Raw genomic sequence first — 24,300 nt, forward strand, 5'->3', positions numbered from 1 at the left:
AGGAACACACCCGAACCCCAGATGCCACCTGCTTTCTGCTTGGGTTTCCTGGAACCATAACAGGAATGACTAGGGCAAATCAAACTCTGCCAGACAGGCCTGAGAAAAGATGGACGTATATATATTTTTTCCTTTTTGAATTTTAACCCCAAAAGGAAAATTCCAGAAAAAGATGGGGGAAAGCCGGCTGGGTCTCCATCAATGGGCTCTTGCTGCCAAGGAGGAGAATGGGCTTGCCCCATACCCACACTATCCCAGCCCATGTCCCCCTGCTCAGCCTAGGACAGGGAGACAGTAGAGGCGGGGGTACAGCTGGGAGAAGGGGCCAGGGCAGTGGTGCTTTGAGGTAAGAAGTAGGGCTGAGGCTGGGGGGTGTGAAGAGCTGCCACTGTGCAGTCTCCTCTGCCCAGTGACAGCCTTACACCTGGACAGCGCTAAGAACGCACACAGCTGCAAGTGAGGCAGGCTAAGCAGGAGGGCAGCAGCCAGCGGGCGGGCAAGCAGGGCTCCGGGCTGGCCCTCCCCTTCTAACTGATGATCTGCCGAGGTCTTCCGTAGCCCGTCATGCCGGCCTGGGAGGCCCCTCTGTTGCTGCCCATCTGAAGGCCAATGACATGCTTTCCCTCCTGCAGCTGGCTCTCTGTGAATTCCCTCTTATGCTCCTGGGCTTTCCTAGAAGAAGAGGAACCAGGATAAAGACTCGCCAGAACTTGGTATCTTCCACCTGTTTTCTAGTCCCTCAGTTGCTTCCTCATCAGATTCCATTCCTTTCCGATTTCACTCTTTTCCCCCTCATCTAGCTGACCCCAGAGGCTGAGGAACCTTCTTGAGCACAGGAGAGAAGAAAGGAAGGAGTCAAGAAGCATAAACAATAATTCCCCCCGTCCTAGACCCTCACTTGGTACCTTCCTGGAGCTCTGCTTCCTCTGATCATTCCCACAAGCTGAATAGCCCAAGCCACCCCCATCCCATGAAGAAATCAGGCTGAGATCCCTGGTGGCCACATACTTCATAAACCAGTTGGGATCTCCACGGTAGTGCCCATCATTCTTCGTCACTGCCAGGCTGCCCAGAGCCATCAGAGTTCTCTGCACTGCTGCCAGGTCTTTGCCTATAAGAAGAAAGAGCAGCCAGGAGACATTTTCAGGACGATATAGACAGGACTTCACCAGAGATAGCCCCTGTCTCTCAGAATGCCAGGGACAAGCATTGTCCCCAAACCAAAGGAGGCTCCAGTAAGTCCTTGTTGGTACAGTGTAGCATTCTCTTGGCAATTCCTGTTACTGCTAGGTACAGATTACTAGACCCTGGATGAGGCATATTTGATCATTCCTTCTCCCTGCCTCAGAATCCTGGTCACCTGCCTGCCTGCCTCCCTCCCGACTGGTTCCAGCCCCTTTTCCCTTTGTACCTTCAAAGAGATCAACAGTCTGGAACATGTCAGTCTTGGTGACCCCATAGTCTTCAGCTGCCTTCAGGAACTGAGCCACCTGCTCCATCTGCTTGAAGACCATGGAGGGTGGGTTCTCTGGAACCTTAACTGGCTTGGAGCCATCAGGATACAGGCTGTTCACCAACTTGCTCAGAATCTGCCAGGCATAGGACACAGCGTGGCACTCATCTTAGAGGTCCTGACCCTGCACCTCAGGATGGCACAACCCCAGCCCCCTTCCCCTTCCCAGGGTGCCACTCACCACACCATTCTTCAGCCAGACCTGGAAACCCAGGCGGCCACGATCTGGACGACCCACATCAGGGCCACACTGCACTATGATCCACTCCACCAGTCGTTCCTCCAGTTCCTCGTCATACTTCTTCTCAATTTTGGATTGTACTTCACGGCTCATGCCATAGGAAGGACCCTTGTTGGCCATGTTGCAAGAGAGCTAAATCACAGCAGGGCAGAGAAGGGAAAGGGTCACAGAATTAGGAAACTGCTGTTTTCGTTTGTGCCAGGCAGATCTTCTAGCTCTGCATAAAGACATTTACTGCAGCACATTTAGGCCAGACCCATCCCCTTAGTGTAGAGGCCTTTCTGAACTTGAACCCCAGGACATAAGAGGTTCGGAGTTCTAAGCAGGGATCTATAGACTTTCTGTGTAATGAATCAGGCAGTAAATATTTTAGGCTTTATGGGCCATATCTTCTCTGCTGTTGTGGCATGAAAATAGTCATAGACGATACATAAACAAATGAGCATGGCTATGTGTCAATAAAACTTTATTTACAAAAGCAGACAATAGGCTAGAACCTGTGCCCTGGTCTAGAGTCTTTGTTAAGACTGGCTAGAGGCGCTGGAAGGGCCTTCCAGAGGTCATATCACCCCCCAAAATCAAGCCAGAAGTTGTCATTGTCCAGGTAGATGTGAAGTAGTTTACTGCTTCTGCCTCAAGGAACAAGTTACCTCCAACCCTTATTGGCACAGAAGTTGGAAGTGCAAAACTTCAGCTCCTTGCCAGGTCCACTCAGTCTCTGGTCTTACAGCGGAAGAGGCTGAGACTGGCAAAGCCACCAAAACCCAAGAGTCTTTGGCAGAGCAGCTGCATTTCCTCCAGGGAGCTGACGTACCCATTCACTTTTCCCCACCCCTCAGGCTCCTGACACTGCAGTAGCTTAGGGAACCAAGAAGTCAGGGCCCCCCAGGGATATTCCAGAGCCAAGAATCTGCCAGCCAGAGCATGGGAAGCCCCGCCCCAGGCCACAGCTGCTGCTTCAGGGCCTGGGCTTGGCACTCGAGAGGAGGGAAGGCTACAGGAGCAGGGGCATGGGTTTCTGGGCAGACATGGGTGTGGCTGGTCAAGAGAAATGGGACCTGACCACAGGTGTCACCCTGGTATGGATTTATCTGAAGAGCCTTCCAAAAGAGGTAGCAGAGGAGGCCAGACCCATCCCATGGCCTCTGAAAAGTCAGAGGTTGGGAGGGAGAGAATGATGTGAGGATGGAGGCAGTCAGCACCCTCCCTCACCTCCCACATGTGAGGCCTGGGACCCTTTCTCCATCCCCCATCCCATGGGAAGCAGAGTGAGCTTCGTCATCACATCACTCTGGTCCCGGCCAACTCCATTGTCTTGCCCTTCCTTTCCCCGTGGCGGACAGCCTTGCTGAGCTGATGTTCCCCAGTTGTGAAACAGGATGACAGGATCCATGCAGAGGGTGGTGAAAATGACATAGCATCTGTGAACTATTTCCCAACTGCCTAGGCCTAGTGGTCTCCTGCAGGTGACCTTGAGAGGGCCAGCCTTGGCCAGGAAGACAAACACAGTGAATGATCATCACCCCCTCCAACACCCACCCTCTTCTCAAAATCATTCCCTGATCCCGTGACAAAGTTTGAGAGAGAAAAAACAAACAAAAACCCCCGCAAGAACCTCCTCTCAATGCCAGCCTTCTCTCTGAGTCCGTGTCCTCATTTGTACGGTAGAGGTGAGTCATTGCAAGGACGTGGTGCTCTGAGCACTGGGGGGCAGTGGAATTCTTAGCCCACCACCCCTTTTCCAACTGATGATGCAGGGGAATCCTGAGGCAGTGTTCCCCTGGTCAGCTGCACATAGCCAAGACCCTCCGTCCCCAACCCACTGTCTGGCCCACCCACGGGCTCCTGCACAAAGGACTGTAGCCAAAAGTCACAATTCAATTGGACCAGCCAACTGATTTCCGCCAATCCTTCCTTCTGGCCTCCACCCAGCCTCCGTCTGGACCTTTGTCCCACCATCCCAGATAGGTGTCCAGGCCAAGATGTTCATCATCTTCTATCCCCTGCCCCCTCCCACCCTCACATCTTCCTTCCCACACCCACACCGCATGCTGGGCAAGGGAGGAACAGCATGAAAGGAGAGTGTATCACCCCACCGGCAGCTTTCTGTCCCAAGAGGTTCGGAGAGAAAGCACAAGTCAAGGAGTCAAGGCTCATGGTGACAAGAACACAACTTTGCAGCCCCTCGATCTAGAGACATATTTGGATTTTGGTCAGAGCAAGGAAGGGCAATGAAATGCTCTTCGCGTCACCTCCACCCAGCACCTCTCTTCTTCCCTGCCTCCCTCCTGGTGGAGATACTGAAAGTGGAGAGTCCCAGGACATCCTTTAGAGTCCTCTGATGGAAGCCACCCCAGTCCCACCTTCAAGCCATTGGGAAGAGGAGAAGGAAAGAAAGAGGCAGGGCAGCCCAACCAGTGGCATTTCTAGACAAAGCTCTGGGGTCAGGAGGACTGGTGCTCAGCCTTGATGCTCTTGCCCTGTGGCTCCTTGTCAGGCCTCCTGTCCCCGAGGTAAGCCCTTTTTTGAGGGTGGGCAGTGGGAAAAAGGGCAGGAAGCACCTTCTTCTAGCCAGAGCCTAGAAGAACAAGCTGACCAAGGGGTCTCTCCAGGACTGTGGGACCCCTGCTCTCATCACCAGAAAACACAGCGAACAAGAGTGAGTACATCCAGATCCCTTAAAGTACTAGGGGTGGCTCATCTAAACTCCAGGGACCAAAATTACCCCTACTACATAAACATGGCCCACCTCACAGCTACCCTTTGAAGGCGAACCACTGAGACACAGTGGGAAGGGCTAAGGATCCCCAACCTGACCAGCTATTTCTTCAAAGCTCCTGAACCTGCCACCCATCTGCCTGTAATGGGGGGGGGGGGGACTCTTTCAGCCTGTGGAAGAAGCTGCTCCCAGTAAGAGAAATTCTCCAGCTTTTCCTTTCATCCTGCCACCCCAGCCTGTTCTGAAATGCAAGAGTTCTGTGTGGCTGGGGGTATAGCTCAGTGGTAGAGGGATGCTTGCATACAAGAAGCCCTGGCTTGATCCCTAGCACCATGGAAAGAAGGAAGGAAAAGAGAGAAAGAAAAAGAGTTCTGTGGTCCTTCACACTGCCTTAGGAGCTCACTCTGGGGTTCCCCTATGCTGCTCAAACCCTGGGACAATTCCAAGGGGCCACTGCTCTCCAGAACTAGTACCTCACGTGGCCCTCACCTCTTTCGACTTCTCCTAGAGGGGACACACAGCCTTGGCCTAATCAGGCAATGCCTTGAGTTTGCACACACACCCTGTAGTGTGAGTGTCACAGAAATGCGGAGCCTCCCTCTTATGCCAACTGTTTCCACCACACAGCCCTTTGCACCAGCCAAATCATCTGAGCATTTCAGGAAGACTGGGGCTACCCAGTCTCAAATTCAGGACTCCAGGGATCCATCCTATGCATCAAATGGACAGCTCAGGTCTGGAGCCTGGGAATACAAACTGAGAGGGCTGTGGTCTTTCCCAGCCAGCAAGCCCACCACCCTGGAGACCTCTGGAGAGTCCTGCCTGAAATACACCACTGCGTGGAGCTCCAGCCCCAGTTCCCTCCCAGGCCTGGAGAGTGTACTCACTCACAGGGCTTCCTCAGAGTTGGCAGCAGGGAGTATGGCCTCGAGTCTGGGCTTGGCAGACAGGATGGGGCAGGGGCTGGGTGAGGGGTTTAAAGGGCTGCCACTGTGGTGACGTCAGCCTCCCCGCCAGCTCGCCCTCAGCCCCCTCCCTGCCGAGGAAACCGACTCTGGTCCGCTCCCCTCCCCCGCCCCCCAGTGACTCCACACAGGCTCCATATTTGGGGAAAGACACCAAGTTGGAGCAGTCTGTCGGGGGCTGCCCGAGACATTCTCTGCGTGCTTTGGAGATGGAGCGGGCCGGGGCGGGGCATGCTGCCTGCAGGAGTCGGGCCGGGAAAAGCCTTTTATGGGCAGGACCACAAAGGCCTTCCCTGCCTCCGGATTTAGGGCTGCTCCTGCTTCACTTCTCCCTGCCCCCGAATTTGGGAGGAGGAACTCAAGAGAGTCTGCCAGAGAGGAAAGGGACCAGGGAGCTGGGGATCCCTGGGACTTGTAGGGGTAAAACAGTCACCTTCTCTCCTCCTGGGGCTTCTAACTCTAGTCAGAGGTGAGAACTATGCTTTACTAAGGACCTACTCCATGCCAGGCACTTTGCAAATACTGTCACTTAACACAGCCACATGGTGAGACTGTATTACTATCCCCATTTTATGATGACTGAGGCCACATGATGAGTGGTGAGTGGCAGAAACAGGCACCCTGTCCACCTCTGTTGGGCACTAGGGAAGTTGTCACACCCACTTTTTAAATTTTTTTGCAATCTGGGGATTGAACTCAGGTATGCTCCACCACTGAGCTACATTCCCAGCCATTTTAATTTCAAGACATTCCAAGTTGCTGGGGCTGGCCTACAATTTGCCATCCTCCTATTTCATCTTCCAAATAGTTGGAATTGCAGACTGGTACTATCACATCTGCCATACCCACTCTTCTCAGTTGTACCATCCTGGGGACAGCTTTCAGTTGGGGTTCATCTTTAGTTACATACTTTAGGAGGGAGTAGGATTTGAGGACTCAGCAGTACTGTAGTGAACAGTGGCCGCATCCAGAGGGCAGTGATAAAAAGTTCTCCAAAGCACAGCAGGACTGGAGACACTTAACACTAGGGTAGAAGGTTCAGGAAGTTGGGTCATCCCTCCCTCCCTTTAGAATTGGGGATTGAACTCAGGGACTGCCCTACCTACTCTTGAAAACAGACTAGACTACATCACCCCAAGAGGAAGATCCACTGACACCTTGCTTGTGGCTTGCTACAGGAGCCTTGAGAAGGGATAGGTTAAAAAAGTGGGAGACTTCCAGTGGGGTTTTTGGGCTACTGCTGTGGCACCCACCATCCTAAGACTTGGTAAGGAGGATGTAACGCTCTCCACTGTACAACACCCCAAGCCAAGCAAGGCTGCAGGAGGAACAGACAGGCCTGGCAGGGAGGCACAGAGCCTGGCTCAGAAGCTCCGCCCACCACAGCTAGTATTGCCAGCGCCAGAGCCTAGTGATATATAGAGCAACAGTGCCTCTCAGTGGCACCTGAAGGGAAAAGAGGAGAGAAGCTAAAGATCAGCAAGAGAAAAGCCCACCCCTCCATTCTGAGACATCCTAGACCTCTGAACTCACCTAGTGTCCTGAACTCACAACTCCTTGGCCCCCAAGTCTTGTCCTCGGCCTGCTGAAATCTAAACAAACCTTCCAAGAATATCTCAAAATCCCCTTCTCTTGGGGCTTGCCCACCATCCATTACCATCTTGCCATCCCTGACCACCCCCTTGCCATGGCCTGCACACACTGCCAACTAAAGCCACATCCGGGAGCACTGCCTGGGCCTGCAGCCTGCAGAGCTGGGAAATGCTCAGGCAGAAATGAAGCTGGTCTCAGCAGGGTGGGTGGAGGCCAGGTAGGTAGAGGCAGTTGCTATTTGCCAGGTAAGGGGGGATCTTTGAGGGTAGATTGCATGGCAAAGGATTTTCCAATATCTAATCTGTGCCCAGCACAGTGCCTGGTACAAAGTAGGCCCCCAGAAAATATTTAGTGACTTAATGATGTTGTTCAAGGCAGAGAAAAACACGGGGGAATCAAGAAACCTAATGCAACCATGGCATGGAAAAGAGAAGGTCTCAGGAGAAATGGGACCTGGAGAACACTGCCCCTCACCACAACCAGTGTCAACATCTCCACCCAGGACATAAGAGCAAACAAGGGCCCAGGAACTGCATCTGGTTGTCTCTTTATTGAATGCACTCATTCATAGAAAACACAAACACAACCGTAGCATGGAAAGACAAACCAGGGCTCTGAAACAAAAGACCCAGACCCATCTCCTCTCCCCAGCCCAAGCAGAGCTATAAAAACAACTTGGGGAGAATAATGCACATTCCCACCCCAGAGGCAGAGGTCTGACCTGATGGCCCCTGTCCTTGGCATCTGGAATGGACCAGGTGAGGTGAAGGGAAGCCAAGGACTGGAGTGGCCAGGAGGCCCAGAGCTGGGGGCATCTCCATGTAAACTCCAAGGTGTGTGTGTGTGTGTGTGTGTGTGTGTGTAACCAAAAAAGAAATTGGCTGGAGCCTGGACGGAAACTCAGAAGCCAGCCCTGGGTCCTAGAGTGAGTCTGAGCCTGGGGACATAAAGGACAATGGCATGTCCCTTTCTTTCTAAAGTAGGCACTGGGACCCTTGTGGCCATGGTGAAGGTTGGGCTCTGCACCATCCCTTCATTGCCCCTGGACATTCTTGGGCAGTGTCAATGGCACTGAAAGGCCCCAGCTGGGGCTTGGCAGGACCGAGGGCATAGAAATACAGAAAGGGACGGACGGGTGAGTTACTTTTCCTTCCAATCCTGGTGCTGGCATCAGTCTGAGCACTCATGGGATGAGGGTAACATCTGAATCCAGCCCTTCAGACAAGAGGCAGCTCTCAAATTGAGCTGACTCTCATTGCTAAAGAGTCAGACTGAGTGCAGGTCGAGGGAGGAGGGTCCTGCCCTGGGCCCCTTGCAGGCCTTAGCACCAAAAGCCTGGCACCAACCAGCCAACCCCTGAAATCCCACAGCCATATCCATCCTGGGCAGTGATGGCAGCCAGGAACAGTCCCAGAGAACTGTGATCCTGGGACAGGGCAGAGAATCAGGCCCCAGTCCAGGGCCCTGGAGCAGGAGCATGGGAGGAAGAAAGGGCTTTGGGTCCAGGCTGAGGGGGAGGAGAAGGATGGGCAGAATGGAAGGCATGAAATGGGGAGGGCATTGCCTTCTCTCCTTCCTCCTGAAGAGGGACAAACAGCCAAGGGATGGGACCACAGAAAGCCCCAACACTGAGAAGAAAGCAGCAGTTTGGCCAATGTCTGGGGTATCAGGGAGCAGGCCTCCTCCCTTGCAGAGGGTAGCTGCGAGGCCCATGCCACCCTGTGACTGTCCCAAGTTAGGTCTGGACTAGACCTTGCCGTCCCGCTGCCACCCAGTGCTGGGCAGCAGGCCTGGGACTCACACCTCCAGAGCTATAGAAGCAACTGGCAGGTGACAGAGGAGCTCAGAGCCCCATGAGGTGAAGCGAAGGGTCTGGCTCCTGCTAGAAGACATAGATCTTGTCCCGCTGCACAGTATCCAGGTCGTCATCCAGTGTCAGCAACACCTGGGAGATGGCCACTGCATCAGGCACAGAGAAAGAGGTAACCTCTGCCCCTACCCACCCTCCCACCTGGGCTCAGTGCCTACCAGGAAGGACCCAAACATGGCAATGGAGGATAAGAAGTGCCAGATGTCATGGTCATCAAAGAAGTCGAGGAGGATGCAGTCCCGGTTGTGCTCCCTTGACTCTGCAGGGGTTTTCTGGGGGAAGCACAGGGAGAGCTGCCTCCTGACCCTGCCCTGCCCTGGCAAGGCTAGGGCTGGGCCCACCCCCAGTATCACTCCAGGACACCCCCACTTCCCAGCTGGTCAGGAAAGTGCCTTGTTCTGACTTGTCTCTGGTCCTCATCCCCCACATCTAAGAAATGGACTTTTGTTACAAATTTCTGCCCAAGATTGCTGCCTTCTATTCTTTCGTTTTATTTTAGTCTCATCCTCCCCCCTTCAGATTCTTCTTCCCTTATCTAAAAGCAGGGAGACATGATTAACTGAAGATGCCATCAACTCAAGAGATTCCCAAAGACACAGCTGACTCCTAACTCAGCACCCTGCCTTGGACTTAACCCCCTGCTCTCATCTGTCCTTCAGGCTTACTGTTTTCTCCAGCACTACTGTCAGGTCGTAACCTTGCTCCAGACAACAGTGGCCACGACCTGAGATTCCCAAGGTCCTCCCTACTCTATCTACAACCTCACCCCCCAGACATCTACAACCTCTACCCCCCAAACATTTACCGATCACCCACCCTGTATCCAGGGCTATTCTAAGTTGAGGGCTCAGGCAGGACCACAACCCACCCTGCCCTCGAGGATCTTGCAGTCCTTGCTTGGTTCCCAAACTGGTACATTCATTGACCTCCAAATCTACCTTATTCATTTCTACCTCTGTATCATTACTCAGGTCAAGCATTTCTGGGCCACAGGGCTCTTCCCCATCACCCAGAGCCTCTATGGCCAAGAGCAAAGCCTGCTTCCTTCGGAAAGTTTTCCTGGACCTCCTACCTCACAGAGACCTCTCCATCCTCTGTCCTGAATACCCATATCCTAGCTTACCCTTGCTCTTCATTTTAAATATGTTGTAAACAGCAAGATATAAACTAGGGGCTGGGATATAGCTCAGTGATAAGAGTATCTGCTTAGCATGTGCAAGAGCCTGGGGTTCATTCCTAACACCAAAATAATAAATAAAACTGAAAAACAAAAACGCAAGAGATCAGTGACTCTCTTGAACTAGATATAAGTGCCTCATAGATAGATATCATGTCAGACTTAGTTCTGACTACAGATTCAAAGCCCTACACACAGCAGTGCCCTTTGAGGTTGGGGAGAGAGTCTCACAGCTCTAGCTTGAAACCCCAGCTGGCTTTGTGCCCCTGGGGAGGTCACTTGGCCTCTCTGAGATTCAGCTGCCTCATAAGTAAAATGGGGCTATCTTGGTGCTAGAATGTTGAATATCAGGAGAAGTAATGAGAAAGCAACTATGGAAGTGCTGGCCCACAGCCCCATCAGGCTGTGTCAGCTCATGGTGAGCCTGGGAGTGACTCCTTACCTGCCAGGTGCTGAGTCCCTGGAAGAAGAAGAAGAGTGCAAAGCCCCAGACCACAGAGGTACAGACGATGCAGAGCAGGGGGATGAGCTTGATCCTCTCTCCGCTCCGGAGCTGGGTGGGGGTCGGGGGAGAAATGGGCTGAGAGCCAGGACTCCCCCAGGCCACATCCTGGCCTTCCCTGGATCTCCTCTCCTAGGCCTCTCAGACTCCCAGGACTCACTCCTTAGGAAGCCTTCCTGGATTCACAGCACCTCATGACTACAAGCTCATTCAGTCCCCATGCAAGCAGCCTGGTCCTCTCCCTGATATTCACCCTCTCTGGGCTTCCATGTACCCAGAACCCTGTGCCAACAAAGGGTCCTGGCCAGGGGGCTCTCCTCTCCCACTGCATGGCCTGGGGGGTCCCTTGGGAAGCCCCCGGTCCTTAGAGGCTCAAGCCCATCACTGACAAAATGAGCTACACCTCCTCAACGTCTTCAGCAACCAAAGGGCCCTGGGCTGGGCTGCAGCTTGGTAGCAGGGATCTTGCCTAGCAGTGGCTCCCAGGGGTCAAACACAAGAGGGTGTAGCCTCCTGCTGTTCAAACCCCACTGGCACAGACAGACGAGCAGAAAAATTCTCACTCCACCTCAATGCGGGCCTGGCAGGCCAGAAGCAGAGCAGCTGACAGAGGAGGCTCAGTCCTTCCCCGCTCACCTTCATAATAATGTAGAAGGCAAAGTAAAGCAGCAGGTTGCAGATACCGATGGCCAATAAATAGGAGGCAAAATCATTGGGGCGCATGATGAGCCCATAGGCAGCCCTGGGAAGAGGGTGAGAGGCAAGTGAAGAGGGGAGGGCCGAGAGCAGAAGGCTCTCCTTTGCCTCCACCCCACCATGCTTGACCATGATGTTGGACTTGGTTCAGAAGCTCACAGAAGATTCTGAAACCCAGGGACCAACACCTCTCTCCTCAGCCCCAATTTCTGGTGCCCAAGGTTGACAAGTTGTCCACAGCCCCTGAGGCAGCCAGTGGCTGGCCACATCCCCAGCTGTCTGCCCAGCCAGGCTACCACAGCCAATGGCCACACTCACAGCGACCAGTTGATAATGTTGCCCATGACCAGCAGCACCATGCGGTCCTGGGGGGAAGCAGAGACACGGGGACTGAGAGGGGGAAGAGAAATAGGGAGAGAAGTGGCAGAAGGCCCAAGTCAGCTGGTCCCCACCCCTACCCTGGATTTCCCACTACACCTCCCTATCCCCGTGGAGGGAACTGACTATACGGAGGAGAACGGGGCTGGGGAGCTGGGCAGGTACCACATAGAGGGGCCCGCTGCACTGCCGGATGCAGTCCGTGTAGAGCACGTGGAGGATGCGGCGGAAGATCCCCGAGTCTGCAAGGAGGAGGGCACGGAGCTGAACGGCATGGGCACCCTTCTTTGCTGGACCCCTGGCCTATGCCAGCTGAGAGGAGCCAGGGCCCAGAGAACCCAGGAATGCCAAGGCCTTTTCTAATTCCTCACCCAGTGGTACCTCCACAGGGGCCAAGGTGCAAAGCAGGGGGACAAGCTTGATCTCCAGTGAAAGGACATAACCAGAGGGTCTCTGCAGGTCCAAGTCCCTGAGGCCACTGACCCCTCATTCCAGGGGGCTTCCCAGCCTCCCCCTCATACATCTTGCCCTGAGCATGCCCTCACCCAGCTTCCAGCGGCCCATGTAATAGAGCTGTGTGCTGAGGAGCAGGGTGGCGATGATGTGAATGACAGAAAAGACAATCCAGAACACCGTGTTCCCTTTGCCAAAGACCTGTCAGGAGGCCACAGGAGGCATAGCTGAGGGGTGCTGTTGGCACCCACTCCCATGCCTGTCCTTGCTAGGGCTGGCTGCATAGCCAGGCTAGGATTTCCCTTAGGAAAGGAACAAGATTTCTTCTGCAGGAGGTGGAGGGGGATGTGCACACCCACGTGTGTGAATGGCCCTCACCACGCCCAACACGGAGAAGAAGATGACAATGGCCAAGCAGGCGTAGGCGCTGTAGGCGCTGGCGTTGATGTCTGGGTGCCGCTTCTGATAGAGCTTCAGCATGCAGAGCCCAGCAATCATGTACATGAATGACGTATCTGGGTTGGGGGACACAGGAGTGAACTACAGAAGTACCACCAGGCTCTGCCCTCTTCCTCTTCTTTCTCTCCTCTGCTCTCTTTCTCTTTCTCTCTGCCCTCCTCCTTTCCTCTCTCTGCTCTCTCCTTTTCTTCCCCTTCGGGCAGCCCCCAATAAAATCTCTTGGTTGAAAAAAAAAAAAGAAAAAGAAACATCTACCAGGCCTCAGCAGAGAACTCCCAGGCCCGACAATTAGAGAAGAGGAGAGAGCCCAATGCCTCCTTATGGCCACAGGGTGAGTTGGTACTTAACCTAAGCTCCAGTAGTCCCTAATGTCCCTGCCACCACAATGATGGTCACCAAGAGTCTGACCTGATGACAAGGTCAACTTAGTCTGAATGACTTAGCCTGTGAGCACCCTGACATCAGGGGCCACTTCCTGATGCCCTCTGTTCTCAGTGATGACACATGCCTCCATGCAGGAAGAGATCGACGGCTGCCTGTTTTCTATACTTCAGACATGTGCATTCATATGTCCTCACCCCAGGCTTGGGAGGTTTTACACAGCTGTTGTGGGGATCCCGTGGGTGAGGGCTTGGGCAGATCCCTGCTCTAGGTTTACCCAGAGAAGAGGGAGATGCCACTCACCAAACTGGAAATTGGTGTAGTTGGGGCAGACGTGATAGCAAGCACTCAGCAGCCCCTCCATCATCAGCGCAGTGCCCATGGCATAGAACAGACCAAAGTGTTTGGGGATCCCACATTCCTACAGGGGAGGAAGAGAAGGTGAAATGGGAAGGGAAGAAGGGACTCCTAAGAGAGAACCCCGAGAGGAGCAGAGTGGGATGTATATTGAGTGGGTGTACGTGCCAGGCTGGGCAGAGAGGGCAGGGCAGGGCTAGACTGGACAAGGGAGGAGAGGGTGGAGCAAGATGGGGCAGTACAGGGCCAAGCAGGGCAGGTCTGGGCACAGCAGAGCTGGGCTGGGCAAGGCCATGCCTGCCAGAAAGGATGCATTAGAGCCAAAGCTCAGAATGTATGCCTGAGCTGGTCTCAGCAGGCAGCAGCTCACTCACCAGGGCATAAAGGTCATTGCGCAGCAGGGCCCTGTTGTGGTTGATCTCCCGCTGCAGGATGATGAGCAGGAAGAGCAGCCCCAGCAGGATGTACCCCAGGTTGCTAAGGATGTTGTTGAAGGCGCTAGAAGGAACAACACAAGGCACATAGCCTAGGCCTCACACTCAGGCCTCTTCCCCAGCCCAGGCAGGCACTTCACAAAGCCCCTGCCCCTTCCCCAGTTCACCACTGCCCTGGAGAGGGGAACTCCCAGCACAATCCCCACCTGAGGTTTCCCAGTGGGTGGGCACACAGGAAGTTGTAGTAGCAGATGTCCTGATTCCCAGTGACATTCACCACCTGCAGCAGGAGTGCGGCAGGAAATGTGGCTGCTAATGTGCCAGATTCAGCTCATGGCCCATGCCACACCACCTGGGCCAGACTGACAAGACAGTAAGTGTACACACAGCATGTACATGTAGTACCCAGGGGACGTGCTCTTTTTGAAAAGAGGGATGCCAAGTGGCAGTCATTATCCACCCCCATAGCTGTGGCTGAAAACCCCAAGGCATGATCATGACAGAAGTTCCTGTCTCACAGTCTAGAGAAAAGGGAAGAGAAACCAACTCTTACAAAGTCCTATGGTGTTTGTTTCAAAATTCTCACAACATTTATGTTGCCCCATTTTGCAGACAAAGAAACTGATGCTCAGGGAGGTTAACTGATTTTTCCAAAGCCTCTCAGCTCATAGGCAGAGCTAGGATTGGAAACCTGGCAATGGAATCTAAGACCTGCACTCACTGCAGAGCTCCCAGCTAGGAGGCTCTGAACGTAAGGGCAGAGTCCTGAATTGTGGCCAACTGAGCCAGTCCCTGCCCTCTCACCGTCTGGTAGGTGATCACCAGCTGCACCACAGGAAGGGCGTAGAAGACAGCAATGGTGGCGATGTTCCTGAGGAGTAGCAAGGAGCAGTGAGGTGGGCAGGACTGAGAAGCACTCCACCTCCCCCAAGGAACCGGCTTGTCCTGCTCACCAGAAGTAGATCTGGTACTTCTTTCGAAGAACACGCTTGTCCTTCCGTGCCAAGTCAGCCACATAGAGGTATTGCTGAGGAGAATCAGGAGTGAGCCCCACTTACCACTATCTGGGAGAAGGGGCCTCCCTCATACAGGCCCAGCTCAGGGTTCTAGGCTATCCCACTGCTGTAACCAGTTAGACCAAGAGGGTCTGTGCTGGGGTCAAAGGGTCGGAGGGAAAGTTAGTTTCCCCTGAGCTCTCTCCCTCTGCTTCCCTGACGAACCAGATGGCTAGGGCCTCAAATAAAAGGTCCCTTCCTCAGAAAACCCCTGACCAGGGCCAGGCACATGGTGTCAGACCTTGGTGCGAATGACATTCTTGTCTGAATCGATGTCGGTCAGTGTGTCATAGTCATCCTCCTCCACGGAACTCATAGAGTCCAGTCGTGGTCGAGGGCCCACTGGATCAAAGGGGCGGTCTGAGAAGGGCAGGAAAAAAGGGGTCAGCTGTTGGGCACAAAACCCAAGGTCTGCCCCCACCCATCTGAGGCAATTGTCAAAATTACTAGGCTCTGGGGAAGTGGCAAATTGTGGACTAAGGCTCAGAGCTGGGGTAGAGGTGGGCCCAGGTGCTGGGAGACATCAGGTAATCCTAAGTCAGTGGGGAGTGACAGGAGTTCTGCAAAGAGGCCACCAACCAGGGTCAGCTCCAGATTTGCTCCCCTCCTGGCTCTCCTCCCTAAGGTAGGGCTCCCAGGCAGGACACTGAGCAGACCCCAGGCCCCAACACAAGCAACAGGATTGAACTTGGCCAGTCATGCTGATTAGAAGGTGCCCAGCCATGTGGATTCTGAGAAGACACTGCTGGGAACCTCACTAAGTTCAAGACCCACTGAGCCTGGGGTGCAGGCAAGGGCAAGAGGCTGCCTTCAGGAAGAGCACCTCTCCTTGACCTCATCTGTCTCTTGCCTACAGAAGCTTCCTTCTATGACCTCACCTGACCAAAGCCCCACAGGCCAGAACGTGACTCCCATGTTCAGGAGCCTGTCCCCAGCAGACTGGGGAGAGGGTGCTGGCAAATGAGACAGCAAACTATAACATCTGACCTGTGGTGGCTAAGGTGCCAGCCCACTGGCATCAGGGGCCAGTGCCTGTCTCTCTCAGAAGACACACAGGCTAGCATTACTGGCATTAGATGAGGAAGCCATGCACCAAGCATCTTTCTGACCCTGGAGCCAGCAGGCCCCAGTCAACCGCCCTGGCAGGAACTGATTGGCAGGGCAGCCCCACCCCCTCCCCACATCTACCCAAGGCAATGCACAGCTGCCGCATCTGGCCAGAGGGGAGGCGCCGCTTGAACTGGTCGTGCCCTTCAAAGGAAAGGGAAAGTTACCAGGGAACTGGGGCCAAGGAGGAAAGGATAAGGGAGGACAGGGGCAGAACAGCAGGCAACTGCTGGTTCCAGCATCTGGCAGAAGAGGCAACCGCCCACCATGACGCTTCACCCAGCCAACAGCAGCCCTGTACCACACACCCCTGCCTGTCCCACTTACCCTGGTAACCATAAGAGAGGTCCCCAGTACCGGCACTGTCAACCAAACCATCAGTAGATCCGGAACCATTTTCTGCAGGGAATGTAAATGGTGAGGTATGTGGGGAAGGGACACTGGACCCATCCTGATGGGGCTCTGAGTAGCTGTGAGGGCACAGGCATCAAAGAGCCAATGGCAGGGGCTGGGGATGTGGCTCAAGCGGTAGCGCGCTCGCCTGGCATGCGTGCGGCCCGGGTTCGATCCTCAGCACCACGTACAAACAAAGATGTTGTGTCCGCCCATAACTAAAAAATAAATATTAAAAAATTCTCTCTCTCTCTCTCTCCCCCCCACTCTCTCTTTAAAAAAAAAAAAAAAAGAGCCAATGGCAAATGAATTACAGTAGATGGGGTAGAGAGAGAAGATGGGAGGGGAGGGGAGGGGAGGGGGGATAGTAGAGGATAGAAAAGGCAGCAGAATACAACAGACACTAATATGGCAGTATGTAAAAACGTGGATGTGTAACCGATGTGATTCTGCAATCTGTATAAGGGGTAAAAATGGGAGTTCATAATCCACTTGAATCAAATGTATGAAATATGATATGTCAAGAGCTTTGTAATGTTTTGAACAATAATAATAATAATAAATCAATTAAAAATAAAAAAGCCAATGGCCACTTCAGCAGTGGGCAAGCAGTCTCTGGTTTTGACACGTACCAAAGGAGCCATAGTTGTAACCCTCATAGGAGGAGCTGCCAGGAAAGGAATCAGCCAGGACCCGAGGGTGCCCTGCAATGAGAAGTCAAGATTCCCTTACCCTGGAAGCAAAGAGAGGCCTAGGACCAGGGGGAAGAAAGAAGGGACAATCCAAAGAAGACAGTTATAAAGGGGCCACGTCAACAGTGAAGAATAAGTACCTCTCCAGGCAAATACCTCACTACCACCCACCACCACTACCAGATGCCCTGAACTCCAATGTGTTCAATGGAAACACGTCACCCTGTGCTCTCCCTAAAGAGAGAGGAAGTCAAAGAAACCATGTACTAAGCTACCAGCAGCAAGGACAAATGACATCCAGCTGCTCGAGTTCCCCCAGACAGCCCTTGTGCTTCACCTCCCTCCCCTTTGACAGTAGCTCCTCTACCCACAGCACCTGGAGCTTACCAAGGAGAGAAGCTGAGAGAGAAGGTCCCAAGCAGGAGGAAGAATAGAAAGAGAGGGCGGGGTGGGGGGAGGGAGAGAATGGAAAGTTAATAATCTCAAAAACTGTAAGCAGCACTGCCTATGACAGACAGCGTAGCTAGACATGGAGAACAGACCACACAACAGCTTCCAGGGTACACATAGGGATGGACAGCAGAAGACACCAGCCCTGCTTCCATCTGTGGAATGTCACTCCCAATCCAAACATTCAGAAACCCACAACCCTTCCTCCTCTAACCACACAGAGAACCATCCACCACTTTCCCTCCCCAGGACTAAGCAAATCCTGCCCTCCCACCCGGGCCCTTTAGAGATACCACTTTCTGGGCAGACTCGGTCTATGGCCACCAACAGAGTCTTCTTCTTCTGCCTGCAGTGACAGAATCAAGAGGATACCCAGACTGGGTAAGATGAAGATCCCTCCATGCTAAGTTGACCTCCCTTCTACCCTCTCTACCTCATTCTGATTCCTATAACCCTAAACCCCAACCTTGATCCTGGGTTCCTCCTGGGCTGAGGAGCTATGTGGGGTCTCTATACCTGGGTAAGAGATTAAGGTTCCCCTTCCTGGTCAGTTTCCAGAGAAGTGGCCTATGGACCACAGTTTCTAATAGGCACCTGCCTTGCATTGCCCTGAGGACAGTTAGGAGATAACCCTGAGCCAGCTCAGATCCTGCCAGGCTATCTCACTCATACTCCCTGCCCACCCACCCTCGACCAGGGGAGGGCTCGGCAGTTCCATCTTACCTCCAGTTCTCCCAACAGGCCAGGAGGACGGTCAACAGGTAAAAGGAGAGAAATATGCCCAGACAGAAGAGCATCCCACCAACATAGGCCTCGGCTACAGGGAAGGAAGCAGGAAGGTGAACAACGCAAACTTTTCAACATTACCATCATGATGCCCAAGGGCCATCATTATCTGGCTCCTCTGCCCAGCCCAACCTCTCACCACATAACCCCTCAAATGCAATGCCTCAGCCAGTATGAACAACTGACAGTACTCTAACTGCACTAAGCTCTGACATGATCCTGTCTTTGCTCATGTTGCTTCTTGGGCTAGAACTTTCTCTTCTACTTCTTGAAAACCCCATCTTGACCACATTCAAACCACAGCACAGGGACTGTGCCTTTTAGGATGCCTTCTCAGTCCTACATTCCCACAGTGACTTGTCCTTTGCTCATCACAACTTTTGGCACCCTGTATAGCAACAGCCTCCTGTCGTCTACACGGGAGCTCCTTGAGAACTATAGCCCTGGGACAGAACCCAGGAGGGGCTCAATCAATATTTGCTGAGTCAATGAGGCACTCAAGGGGCAGCTTTTCTCCTCTCATCAAAATCCCTTATTTTTATCTTATACTCTCAAGTTTATAAAGAGCCCCATTTATGAGGACTAGGTTGTGGCTCGGTGGCAGCGTGTTGCTTAGCATGTGTGAGGCACTGGGTTCGATTCTCATCACCACATAAAAAATAAATAAATAAAATAAGGTCCATGGATGACTAAAAAAAACATTAAAAAAAAAAGCCCCATTCAATCACTCAGTAAATATTTATTGAGTACTATCTAGGGTCCAGCACTTTGCTACTAATTTTCTGCTAAGCCTAACAACTGAGTTTAATAGGACTATCTTATTATTTCTATTGCAGAGGACCTAGGAGATTCCTCCGCTGATAAGTGACAGAGAGTGCACTAGAACTCAGCTGTTCCATCTTTTGCCATGGACTCTGTCCCACGTTACACTGGATCCCCCTCCAGGATCGTTCCATCTTGAAGTCTGCTAAGATACCTGTTCCCTACCCGTAAGCCTACTTGAGTAGGTCCTTGTCACCCTTCCCAATCAGAGAGCACCCTCTCTCCTAGGTCTGAGAGGAATAACCAGAGAAGCTCCCTATCCCACTCAGCTCCGCACACTCACATGTGACTGCTTGAGATACCAGCACTGACAGGGTTTTCTGGCGGTGCCCTTGATCGACTGGCTCATCTGGAAGAAAAATGTCAAAGTGCCAAAGATGGTTACTTGGAGCTTAGCTAGAATTGGTAGGAGCAGGACACAGAGAGTTCAGGGCCAAAACCTCATGATCTGAAGGGCTAGTAATAGCACAGTGGTAGAGTGCACATTTAGCATGCATGAGGTCCTGAGTTCAATCCCCAGCACCACAAAAAGGAAAAAAAAAAAAGGCATCTCTCATCAGATCCACCAACAGCCATGCAGGTACTTCCAACTCCCAGGAAGCCACCAACCCTCCCCATACCAAGCCAGGACCAGGGCACAAAATTTACCTTCTACAAAGGGGTAGAAAGGCAAGGAACCCCCACAGGCCTGGTCTTCAGTCTTCACCACTACTACCACGTAAAAGCTGTTGCTGGGGAAGTCTTTGCGCTGTAAGATGATGAGGTAGAAGAGGAGGAGGAGGAGGAGGATCATTCCATCATGGACACAGCGCTTTTCTGAATACTTACTTTGGGCTAGATGCTATGCTAAGCTCTTTAATATATTATTTTACTTAATCCTCAAAAAGATCCTTGAAGAAAGTACTATTATTATCCTTGTTGTATTGACTTAAAGAAGTTAGCTAAGAGTCATATTGCCATTACATGGAAGAGCCAGGATTTTCTAGTTGCAGAACTTCAACCCTAAACCTATACCATGGCCAGGTAAGCAAATTTATATGTGCCTCACATGGGTTATCCTACTTCAGGCTGAGCAACAGCCAAGAAAAAATGTGGAGATGCCATGTTACTTGTCAGATGCATGGGTTTGATACTGTGAGGTAAAAACATGACTTCCTCTTCCCTGTCCCCAGAATAGGTCGTGGCCTTTGCCAAGGATAACACCTAGTATTAAACAGGACCCTAGGGCCCCTTTCCTCTCCTCACTCACCTTATAAAAATGAAATAAAGACAACAAGAAAGAGAACTCTGCTCTTTCTATTCCTAAGGGTGACTGGGATTATAGTTCAACTCACACATACCAGGGGACCCAAAGTCACAGGAACTAGATAGCCTATTTCGAGTAGGAATGGGGCAGAGAACAAGGAACGGATTTGGAAAGCCAGCAGCTTCTCTGCAAGCCGCATCCTCGACAGGACCATGTGCACTTCCTACCTGCACAGTGATGGCTGCTTTCTTGGTCATAGTCTGGTACATGCCGATGAAGGCGACATTGTTGTCCAGGTCATACACAGGGCACTATAGAGGAAGGTGGGAAAAGACAGATGGACAGGAACCTGGGCCCTATCCCCTCTCTTTAATGGCCTTGCTACTCATAGGAGGAAAGCAAAAGGGCAGGCAACTTACCAGGACATCCTGGATGGAGATGACTGAGCAGGGAAAGGCCTTGTTGGACGTCACCTTGACAATCACAGAGTCTACTCCCTCAGGAAACTCATACTTGAAGTACTGAGGGCACAGCAAGGGCAAAGAGAATCTTACCTCATGAGCATGCTCTCTTTACCCCCCTAGAAGGAACAGTCTCCCCAGAGCAAGGCCCCAGAATCCTCTTGGGTTGGGCAGCGGAGGCTCTCTGGGGAGAGGGGCCTGACCATAAGCACACTTGCTCTCCACCCCCCTTCAACCACAGCTGGGCACTAAAGGCAGTGTCTGGGAGACAGAATAGGAAAGATGGGAACCAGTCCCGTATCTCTGTACTGTTGCTGAATATCTGTCCCTCATCACTGCAGGGCTTCCAGAGAAACCCTCCGTGGAGAAAGTAAACACTTGTAAGCCCCAGAAACACCACTGACCACTCCTGCTCTCATGTTTAAGCTCTTCCATTTCTCCTTCAACAGGAGGTCAACAGGGATTTTTACCTGGGGTTGGGCTGCAGTGGTATTGAAGGTAAACTGTTCCCCAGTCCTACAGGGCAGAGAAGATCCCCTGTAGTCACACCCAGGACTTAGGAATGAAGCTGGTCCCCATGGTCCCCTCTCTACCCTGCAGACCTGAGCACAAAGTCATCCATTCGGCTGACCCGGAGCTGATATGTGGTGTTGACTGGTGAGAGGGTGGACACATCCACGTAGAAGAACTGGACCTCAGACTCATTCTTCGTAGGGGGCTGACACAGTGTTCGTTCCACCTTTTGGTAGAGATATTTGCGCTGATACCTGTGGCCCAAAGCAGAGAGTCACAATGTGATTACCGTGCCAGCTGGCCTGCCACTCCAGAGAAGCAAGGCCCAGTTCTTCCCATCAGGTTCCCACACCTCCTGAGCCCTAGGCTGACAAGCTCCAGGCTGGCTGACTTGGCCTTCAGCTACTGACCAGCTTCTGGGCTCAGGCACTGGGGAGAAGAAACAAGGGAGCTCCTGTGTGAGGCTCCAAGCAAGGCCTGGCCCAGGACAACCCCTCCCCCAATCTCCAGGTCCTACTCACAGCCCTCGCAGGATTAGGGGCACCTGGAAGGACACCACAGCCTCCTTCTGGCGGACCACAAACAGCAAAGGCGCCCCCTTCTGCTTGTTCAGGACGTTCACGGACACACGCACGCCTTCGGTCTGCAGATGACATGGAGGTACCCTCACTCACACCTCTCCCCACAATCACTAACACATGCCTCAGGAGTCTGTGAGCCCTGCCCTCCCTCATCCATCCTGGTCAGGCTGGGACACCATCTATGCTCTGATGCTAGAATAAACCCCGTCTCCAGGAGGTACTGGTGCTAAGTGAAAGGAGAGGTTCATGAAGAGGCTGGCTCCTGGCCACAGGTGTGTGCGGGGCAGCAGGACCAGGCACCGAGGGGCCAGCACCCTGACCAGAGATAGTGGAGACCTCAGGAGTTTCTAAGATAGCCCATTCCTTTCCATGCACATGGGACACACAGGCCTGCACATGTACACATGTACACGTACACACGTACACACACACACACAGAGAAGAGCAAGAAGTGTTTGCAACCTTCTTCCTTGTAAGCCACGAAACCAGCAGGAAGCTCCGGTTCAACAACTGAAGTGGAGGCCAGAGCCCAGTGGGGATGGGGTAGAGGAATGATGGGGAAAATGTGGGAGGTGTCGAAAACTTAAGTTGTATCCTTAGCTCTGATCAAAGGACAGGACTGTAGAGAAGTCACTTCACATCTCTGAACCTCAATTTCCTCTGGTATACAATAATACCCTCACCCTTAGCTATGTAGGAATATATAGAGAACGGTGGGAGCTTAAATAAAAAAAACAAATAAATCCTGGAAATGTTTGTTATTGGGGTACTGAAGCCCAAGGCTTAGAGTAGTATTTTTCTAAAGGCTTTTTTTTTTTTGTGTGTGTGTGTGTGGTACTGCGATTGTGTGTGTGTGGGGGGGGTACTGCGATTGTGTGTGTGTGTGGGGGGGGTACTGGGATTGCACCCAGAGGCATTCTACCACTGAGCTATATCCCCAGCTTTTTTATTTTTTGAAACAGGGTAAACTAAGTTGCCCAGGCTGTCCTTGAACTTGTGAGCCTACTGCTTCAGTCTCCTGAATAATTGGGATCATAGAAGTGTGCCACCACACCCAGTTAGACATGATAGCTCTGGGATGACCCCAGATATGGGGGAAAAAAGGACTCCAAGCAGGAGGAGATCAAACTTCAGAAAACCAGGTACTAAAGGCAGATCCTGGCCTTCCAGAAACCAAACCCTGTTTGGCCTGAAGAGCATTCTAATTCTCCATTTTCAACTCCACTGCTTTCCAGTAAATCTAGACCCAGTCACGGAGAGAGAGCAAGAAAGCTAGGCAGGAGACCACCCAGCCTGACTGTAAGAGCTCTCCCAGAGTGCTCTACCTAGGGTCTAGACTTCCCAGGCCTAACTACGCCCATTCTCAACTCTCACATTTGGGAAGAAACCACTCTCACATTTGGGAAGAATCCAAAGAAAAATTCGGGTGAGACAGATTCTTCAAAGGGGATGGACTAACTCCCTTTCCCTTGCCACCCAACTTGCTGTTGATCTTATCTCTACCACCCTCCACTTGGAAGGCCAGCTGGCTCTCTGAAGTAGGGAGAGAACTGGGAAGTCCTTCACTCATCTCCCCAGAGAGTCTGACTTCTACTTGCCTGGGCAGAGCCTTTCAGTTGCAGGCCTCTCTCATTTGTTGCGGTTGTCTGGGTAAACCCAGTAGCAAGCAAGCTTCCCTTGAACTCAGACCCCCCAGGACTACCAGATACTGAGGGTCAGGATATGGAGCAGGCCCAGTGTGCTCAGACCACAGATGGTGAAAGGGAACAGGTAGAAGAGAAGATGGGAATACGATAACTTCAAAAACTGTACCGCTGGAGCTTCAGAGAAACATTGGTGAAAAAAAGGACTGGTCAAAAGGCTCCTGTGTGGTTCTGGGAAACAACCCCAGCCGGGTACCTGGTTCATGGAGCCTCCTAAAAAAGCAGGGGAGTGGAAGCAAAGCCTAGCCCTTCTGCTCACCCACTCACCACCGGCCCAGCCCCAGCCCTCACCCGGTTGCGAGTCACAGTATGGTTGAAGGTGTAGATGTTGACCAGCTCGCTGTTGACTTCATCCACGTAGGTGCGCTCAAACTCTGCGTCTTTCTGCGAGACGTTCTTGGGCCCCAAAACCCCCAGATGGCTCTCGACCGAGGCCACCCAGAGCACCAAGAAGGGCAAGCCCAGAGCGAACATGGCCCCAGCAGGGCGGCAGTGGCAGCGGTAGCGGTAGCAGTGGTGGTGGCGGCGGAGACAGGCGACAGGACACCTCCGGGACGGGTTGCGGCTGCGGCCGCAGCTTCCAGCATCTCACCCGGACCAGAACTTTAACCCCGGCCTGAGATTAGGAAACGTCCCCTCCCCGGAGCCGCGGAGGCGCTCCCAGGAGCCCCGGAGGGGAGGGGGCGGCGGGGAGGGGGAGGGAAGGCTGCAGGAAGGGACCCCAGCTCGCGAGGGACTGAGCACGGCCCCGCG

The 24,300-nt window shown here is 52.8% G+C and overlaps 2 protein-coding genes across 6 annotated transcripts; both read right to left on the minus strand.

The window, feature by feature from the left end:
• Positions 1-100: 100 nt before the first annotated feature.
• Positions 101-5,522, minus strand: Tagln (transgelin). Of its 2 annotated transcripts, none has more exons than XM_046438797.2 (5): positions 5,365-5,522; positions 1,695-1,886; positions 1,412-1,589; positions 1,009-1,111; positions 101-672 (listed from the first exon to the last, which is right to left on the minus strand). In XM_046438797.2, the coding sequence occupies exons 2-5, from the start codon at positions 1,872-1,874 to the stop codon at positions 528-530; spliced, it is 606 nt and encodes a 201-aa protein (XP_046294753.1). In that variant the 5' UTR covers positions 1,875-1,886; positions 5,365-5,522; the 3' UTR covers positions 101-527. The 2 variants fall into 2 exon arrangements, with proteins under 2 accessions (XP_046294753.1, XP_046294752.1); XM_046438796.2 differs by having other exon boundaries at positions 5,361-5,516.
• A 2,040-nt stretch (positions 5,523-7,562) lies between these two features.
• On the minus strand, positions 7,563-24,300 carry Sidt2 (SID1 transmembrane family member 2). Of its 4 annotated transcripts, XM_046438783.2 has the most exons (27): positions 23,839-24,299; positions 21,785-21,906; positions 21,353-21,517; positions 21,221-21,266; positions 20,709-20,810; positions 20,517-20,600; positions 19,692-19,791; positions 19,327-19,392; positions 18,159-18,252; positions 17,729-17,781; positions 16,926-16,997; positions 16,228-16,299; positions 15,982-16,044; positions 15,035-15,153; positions 14,692-14,765; positions 14,543-14,609; positions 13,945-14,018; positions 13,679-13,802; positions 13,251-13,368; positions 12,486-12,622; positions 12,200-12,308; positions 11,820-11,896; positions 11,595-11,641; positions 11,217-11,322; positions 10,521-10,631; positions 9,060-9,173; positions 7,563-8,976 (listed from the first exon to the last, which is right to left on the minus strand). In XM_046438783.2, the coding sequence occupies exons 1-27, from the start codon at positions 24,019-24,021 to the stop codon at positions 8,914-8,916; spliced, it is 2,562 nt and encodes an 853-aa protein (XP_046294739.1). In that variant the 5' UTR covers positions 24,022-24,299; the 3' UTR covers positions 7,563-8,913. The 4 variants fall into 4 exon arrangements, 3 of the variants coding, with proteins under 3 accessions (XP_046294739.1, XP_046294741.1, XP_058433093.1); XM_046438785.2 differs by lacking the exon at positions 15,982-16,044 and having other exon boundaries at positions 23,839-24,298; XM_058577110.1 differs by lacking the exon at positions 23,839-24,299 and having other exon boundaries at positions 21,808-21,906.

The sequence above is a fragment of the Marmota monax genome, unplaced genomic scaffold, assembly GCF_021218885.2.
Source record: "Marmota monax isolate L192 unplaced genomic scaffold, Marmota_monax_Labrador192_F-V1.1 WCK01_AAM20220418_F8-fsc00081, whole genome shotgun sequence".
NCBI classification, from domain to species: domain Eukaryota; kingdom Metazoa; phylum Chordata; class Mammalia; order Rodentia; family Sciuridae; genus Marmota; species Marmota monax.

What these genes read in the sequence shown, in the direction of transcription:
- Tagln (XM_046438797.2), bottom strand. Translation starts at nt 1,874, where the DNA reads ATGGCCAACAAGGGTCCTTCCTATGGCATGAGCCGTGAAGTACAATCC. An exon ending in GACTGTTGATCTCTTTGAAG is followed by an intron (nt 1,112 to 1,411) that starts GTACAAAGGGAA and finishes TTCTTCTTATAG; the next exon opens with GCAAAGACCTGGCAGCAGTG. An exon ending in GATCCCAACTGGTTTATGAA is followed by an intron (nt 673 to 1,008) that starts GTATGTGGCCAC and finishes CTCTTCTTCTAG; the next exon opens with GAAAGCCCAGGAGCATAAGA.
- Sidt2 (XM_046438783.2), bottom strand. Translation starts at nt 24,021, where the DNA reads ATGTTCGCTCTGGGCTTGCCCTTCTTGGTGCTCTGGGTGGCCTCGGTC. An exon ending in CCTCTCTTATGGTTACCAGG is followed by an intron (nt 16,045 to 16,227) that starts GTAAGTGGGACA and finishes TTTCCTTTGAAG; the next exon opens with GGCACGACCAGTTCAAGCGG. An exon ending in AACATTATCAACTGGTCGCT is followed by an intron (nt 11,323 to 11,594) that starts GTGAGTGTGGCC and finishes CCCTCTTCCCAG; the next exon opens with GGCTGCCTATGGGCTCATCA.